Source organism: Miscanthus floridulus, chromosome 8, assembly GCF_019320115.1.
Source record: "Miscanthus floridulus cultivar M001 chromosome 8, ASM1932011v1, whole genome shotgun sequence".
NCBI classification, from domain to species: domain Eukaryota; kingdom Viridiplantae; phylum Streptophyta; class Magnoliopsida; order Poales; family Poaceae; genus Miscanthus; species Miscanthus floridulus.
Genome location: NC_089587.1, coordinates 70,026,330 through 70,032,831, shown reverse-complemented (window position 1 = coordinate 70,032,831; position 6,502 = coordinate 70,026,330). Strand labels below are relative to the sequence as shown.

General features: G+C 43.3%; 1 protein-coding gene across 1 annotated transcript; it reads right to left on the bottom strand.

Annotated features, from left to right (window-relative positions):
• Positions 1-2,205: 2,205 nt before the first annotated feature.
• Positions 2,206-6,030, bottom strand: LOC136469318 (U-box domain-containing protein 16-like). The gene is made up of 2 exons (XM_066467553.1): positions 5,920-6,030; positions 2,206-3,138 (listed from the first exon to the last, which is right to left on the bottom strand). The coding sequence occupies exons 1-2, from the start codon at positions 6,028-6,030 to the stop codon at positions 2,206-2,208; spliced, it is 1,044 nt and encodes a 347-aa protein (XP_066323650.1).
• Between the last annotated feature and the right edge of the window lie 472 nt (positions 6,031-6,502).

Below are 6,502 nucleotides of genomic sequence, written 5' to 3'. Positions count from 1 at the left end.
ACAAAAGCATTCTACCATACAGAGAGCTGAAAGAGCAACAGTTGGCCGTGGCTAAGTGATGAAAAAAACTCTATATAACATGCATGCTAGAATTTGAACAACATGGAGCTGTTGCTCTCTTGCAGAAAAGAACGGATATAATAAGGTGGCAAGATAATATTTGTAAAATTGTTAGATATTTGGCAGCTAGGAATGCAGCACTAGATGGCCACTATAAGAATAGCTGCTCCACACAATTATTCATGAATATAACCACGTATCAATTTCTATAAGCTAGCATGAACTAAAATACTAGTATAGGGAGGCAGGTTACAGGTAGAAGAGAAATGACGTGCTTTCCAATAATAAATATCAAACCCTCCCTAAATGTAAATGTGTTTTCAATGAAGAATCCAGAAGTACTAACTCTATGTTCTCAATCTACACAAATGTTGACATATTGATGATTAAATAAATTGACTATTTGACAACAGAGATCCTACAACAACTTGGAACAGAGGGAGCAAAGATCAAGGTTCGATATCCAGATCATTTTTGGTAGCCAAAGGAGAACTTCAAACAAATTCACATGGATGCAGATGGCAAAACATTGATCCTTTATACATGTGCAATTGAAAGTGCCATTGACCGTTGTTAAATGCAAGACAAGGTAGATGCTTTTAATGAATTGAAAATCTTGTGAGCTTCCAGAACAAGGTGAACAATGGTAATTGACAAAATGACAAGCCAAAGTGCAATGAAAGAATATTGGTGATTTGTGATAGCAAAATTGAAATCCATGTATATTAAATTGTTCTCTAATTATGTGTCCATGCATCAGATCATTTACATATAAATTTAAAAAGAAAAGAATCATAAACAAGATTAGATAAGCTGTAAATGAATGTACCTAGTTTTGTCTATTCATTTAGAAAAAAACTAATTCCATATTGCAACAGATTAACCTCTTCTTGTCGCAGAGGGACCTCATATCTAAATGGGGAATAATCATATTAACATCATCCTAGAGAGAAAAGCAGCTCCAACACATGATAAAGGCCACTAAAAAAACATGTACTTACCATTGTTGTGTGCTCTCAAATACAATCCTTTTTGGGTTGTCAAGCATCTTATCAACCAGCTCCAACCGGAATTTGAAGACATTGAGTCAGAATCTATTTAGAATACCGCATTCCTATACTATACAACTTAAATTTACAAATATTGATTTGAGGAACTGCGAGCTACTGCAAATGGAGGTGGATGCTTGGTGGCCATCGTTCCAAGGGAAGAACCTCTCATAGGTGGAAGAAGAAAAATCGGAAATTAATGTGGAAAAATAATATCCCACAGGTGGAAGAAAAATGAGAAATTAAAGTGCAAGAATTATAAATGTGAACCACAATGACAATGTGAAGTCCCGGTACCTGGAGGGGACGCGGCAGCTTTGCTCAGCATTGAACGTCTGCTGGCCAAGACATGGACTTCCCGCGCGCTGCGGCTGCCGGACACCACCGTGGCCGTCCAAGTCTGCTTCTCCAACACCCTCAAGCAGCTATAGCAGGCCGCGGCCGACGGCGGCAAGGTGTGACTAGTGGCGTCTCGTCTCCGTCCCCTCAAGGCCTCAAGGATGTGAAGCAGGGCAGCGCCGGTGGGCTGTGGGGCGACACCGGCGCCGGTGGGCTGTGGGGCGGCACTGGCGGCGAGCGGACGGGGGTCCGGCAGAGGTGGGTTGAGGAGGAGCGCCGGAGGGGGTTGGTCCGGAGCAGGCAAGCGGATAGGATCCGGCGGGGTTGGGTTGAGTTGCGGCGCCGGCGGGGGTTCGTCCGGAGCTGGCGAGCGCTATTCCTACAACACCAAAAAACGTCGGCAGCAGCGGTCGTAGGGAGAGGGGGCGGACGGGCGGTGCCGGCGTATGAAGGGAAGGAAGAGACCGAGCGGATGGGGGCGAGAAAATTGGGGGCTTTTACATTTTTACCATTATTAAGATTGATGCTCATCCGACTATCATTCTTAGAATGACACTTACAACTTTACTAGATGAGAGAAGTTTGAGTTCTTAATTTACCACATTTGTACATGTGCCAAGCCACGCCAGCTCGACATGCTGGCACCCGGTCAGCATGAGCACGTGAAATGTCGTTGCTACCCCTGCCTTGCTCCTCTCTCTCCATTCCCGATAGCTGGGTCCCGCGGCACCTGCCACTTCTAGGTAGACCTCACTCGTCAGCTTCGTCTTCTAGCTCCAGCACCTGGATGGGACGGTAGGTGTGTACGGACGCCAGGTTGAGCACGGACGACGGATAGGTTCTGGCCGAGGCGGCGTCGGTAGGTGTGCACAGACACCAGGCTGAGCACGATGGCCGCCGCATTCTCCTTGGCACACCACGTCGCGCCGGAGCTCATGATGTGGGCGACCGCCTCCACGGCGCCATCGGCGTGCATGATGCGCTTCTTGTTGGCCTCGAGGATGGAGAGGTTGAGCAGCGCCATGACAGCGTTGAGCTGGAGCCCGATGTCCTCGGAGTAGAGCAGGGGCACGGCTCCGGCCTCCCCGACGAAGGCGTGGCTGTCGACGCCGGACTTGGACAGTAGCCGAATCTCGTGCACCACGCGGTTGGCTGCGTCAGGGAAGAAACAGATGGAGAGCTTCTTCACGAGGAACGACGCCGTCATGCGCGTCGCCTCCAGCACCGCCTTGTTCGTGGCCACCGCCTGCACCAGCTCGCTCTTGCTCGCCTCACTGCTCTCCATGGCGACGTCGTTCTCCCGGCACCACTTGGCGATGAGGTTCTTGAGCGCCTTGTTGGGAACCAGCTCCAAAACGGTAAGGACCTGCCCTGTCTTGGGGCACGTTGACTTGCCAGAGCCGAACCACCGAGAGATGGACTCCCGGTCGTATGTCTGGCCGCTGGCGACGACGACAGGCTCATGCATGATGTCGAGGGTGATGGGGCAGCGGAAGTCCGACGGCGGCGCCGGGGGCTCCCATCCAGGTGCTAGAGCTGGAAGATGAAGCTGACGAATGGGGTCCACCTGGAAGTGACAGGTGCCGCGGGACCCAGCTGTCGGGGATGGAGAGAGAGGAGCAAGGCAACGGTAGCAACGACATTTCACGTGCTCATGCTGACTGGGCGCTAGCGTGTCGAGCTGGCGTAGCTTGCCACATGCGCAAATGTGGTAAATTAAGAACTCAAACCTCTCTCATCTGATAAAGTTGTAAGTGTCATTCTAAGAGTGATAATCGGATAGGCGTCAATCTTAATAATGGTAAAAATATAAAAGCCCCAGAAAATTAAAACCGCATCTAATCGAGGGTGGGTTGAGGGAGCTCCCGAGCTGCTATGCCAATCGAGCTCGTCCGTTGGTGGGCCGGGCCTGTGAGCCTCAGCCCCGAACGGCGGGGTGCGGGCGCGGTGGGCCTGTTTGCCTGCCAATAGGACGCTGAGTACTGAATAACTATTCGATACCCAGATACCATATAGTAATATATATATATATATATATATATATATATATATATATATATATATATATATATATATATATATATATATTATATGGCCGATGTTTTGTCTATCATCCTTAGAAAGAAAATACTTATGGCCGATAATCGTTCTTAAAATAATATATATTTGTCTGATATTTTATTATTGCGTTAGAACAACATATAAATTTGACAGGTGGATATATTGACATCGTCCTTGCTTGCTTTGCGTTGGTAGAATGAGTGTACGTGCATTGTGAGTGTCTTTGTTATACTGCGTAATTGTAAAAAAAAACAGGAAGCATGCGTTGACAGTCAAATTTGGCTCGGGTCGTATTTTACATGAACACTCAATAGCCAAATTGGACTTTAAGCATGATTTGGTAACTGGTGCTTTAGTTTGATTAGTTGGGCTTTATGTTTTTAAGAACTGTTTGGCCGATTGGTTGGTTTAGCTAGTGATATTGATTAATTAGCATAATGGACAACTGGACAAGCAAGAGAAGAAAGAAGAATGATTATGTGCATACACGTGGTGAGGAACTTCTATCGACCGAGACATGCATGAGGCCACAGGCGTGTGCGTGTCCCTTAGTTAACAGATTCTACATGGGATTTCTAGGAGAGGGCCAATGTCCTTGATCATGGCTTTAGCCATGCTTACTGCATCTTGGTTGAGTAGGGCTTTATCTAAACTTGTCAGTCAATATTCTGGAGATCATTCCAAATTGCTCATATGATGGAATATTTTGGTATTAAGTATATGTAGTTGCATAATACAATAGACAACATGATGAATTTAACATTCCGCGTTTTTGTGTAATATAAAAACACCAATATTTTAAAAGTTTTCCTGTGACATGTGTTATATGTAGTTGTTAGGACAAACTTAAGTCAAATGTTTTCCCTTTCTGTCCCAAATTTAAAATTCACAACTCCAAAACTTTTCGCAACGAACCATATCATGTGTCATGGAGTTGACCAATTCAACATCATGATAAAAGGTATTTTCACAAAAAAAAATGATTTTTGGAAAAATATAAAATCTGGTTGAAGTTGAGCTCACTCGAATTCAAGATGAACCACCGTACCTGACATATGTTTCCGGATATAATTTCTAAAATTGAAGCCTTAACTCTGTGGCATACATAGGGTATGCTTGTGTGTAACATACTTGAACAACACTGGTACAAAGACATGAGGCATAGCACTGTTACTTAGAGGGGGCCCTCGGCATTTGCGCTTGTCAACACGGCCACAAACAGCCTCACCATCAAACACTCGCTTAACCAGTCAGCATCCTGTACGTCTACATGAGACTATGTCATTGCATCTGCGCAATCAATCTTACGTTTTATGGACTCTGTTCTTTAAGTTGTTTTTTTTTTCATAACAATTATAATTTATGCAGTAAAGCCCTCCATTTTTTTTCCATATAGCCTTTTACACGTGTGTGTCGTTTGTACATGTTTGCTAGTCTTAAAAGAAGTCAAGATTTTAAAGATTCATAATATTATATATTTATTATTTATTTTTAATATTTATAGAAAACGGACAAAAACATAATTGGAGATCAAACAAAAAAAAAGTAAAAAGGAAACATAACGTGGCAAAAGGAAAAATAAGAAGACGCAGAAAGAAAAGAAAAACAGAAACCCTATGTGAAACGTGGAGAAGATGGAAAAGTAATAAGATGAAAAGAAACGGAAACCAAATGTAAAAACTACAAAAACCGTGTTGTCAATACAAACCGAGGAAAGAAAAATGGAAACCGGTATGGATAGAGTTGGATCGGAATCGGAGGATGGAAAACGAACGTGGAAAAAAAATTGTGACGGGTGTTTTATGTTTGGATCCAAGAAAAATAAAATTAGAACTCAGTGAAAAAAAGCTATAAGATTAGGATAAGATTTTTCTAATTTGTACTTTTATTCTTTTCTATTTGGATTAGGATCCCTAATCAACTTTTACTCGTGATCGGAGGTATCTATTTGATTAGGATTCTTAGAGATCTAGGTTACCTAAAAAGCATGTCCAAGCCACACATGTTTCATAAAACAGGAGAGCTGTAGAGAGACGAACATAAATAATTTTCAGATTCACGGAATTAGTCAGAGGAGACCATACCAAAAAAATGGGTACCAAAAAATGGCTAAAATTTTACCTCATTATTATTAGATATAGGTATAAATATATAATACATGTACACGATGTTTGCAACCGAGCAAGTTTAGGACCCGTAAACGTTAGATTTTGCCAAAATAGATTAGATGTGCTTTTGGCTATTCTATACTCCTGTACGGAAAGACCAGACACCCTATAAATATAAAGGTGATTGCCTATTGAGGATCACACACAACGGCACAAAACAAATCTACTATTATCAGTTCTTTTACTTAAAGTAAAATAATCTAGTTATCGGTGACTCCTGTGTTGATCTTCAGCGTCAATACAGCCTTTGCTAAGAACACACACTCCTTCTCGGCCTCGCTGAGATTTTTTAGCATCTCGTCCACATCAATCGCTCCCTTCCTCAGTTTGCCTGAGGATGCTTCCGCCGCCATCTCTCCTCTCCTGGTCCAGGACTCGAGCAGATCACCGCCAAGGCTAGGCAGTTGCCCAAGGCAACTCCTTGATCAGCCCGAGCAAGTAAGAAACACATGGGGCTCGCCGGAGCAGTTGAAACATTCGCCGGGATCATGATCGCCATTGAAGTAGTCAAACCCCTAGTTTAACATATGGTCTTTACTCACACAATAGTTGGCGGTGGTGCTAAATGTTTGCTTAGCCAATTTACCTCGCTCACTATCACAGTCGTCCAATTTTCCTCCTTGAGCTACAAAACTATTATTTTACTTTTAAAACCATTTGTTCACCTTTAGTTGTTAGTTGTTTTGACAGCGGTTCGCTAATGTGGCACCACGTAGGGGAGGGGGAATCAGATTAAGTTGAAAGTTGGGTAAGGTAAATCGGATCAGAAATATTTTAAAAATATATCAAAAAATCATAACATATTTTAAAAAATAATCAATATTT

What these genes read in the sequence shown, in the direction of transcription:
- LOC136469318 (XM_066467553.1), bottom strand. Translation starts at nt 6,030, where the DNA reads ATGGCGGCGGAAGCATCCTCAGGCAAACTGAGGAAGGGAGCGATTGAT. An exon ending in GTGTGTTCTTAGCAAAGGCT is followed by an intron (nt 3,139 to 5,919) that starts GTATTGACGCTG and finishes GCATGTGGCAAG; the next exon opens with CTACGCCAGCTCGACACGCT.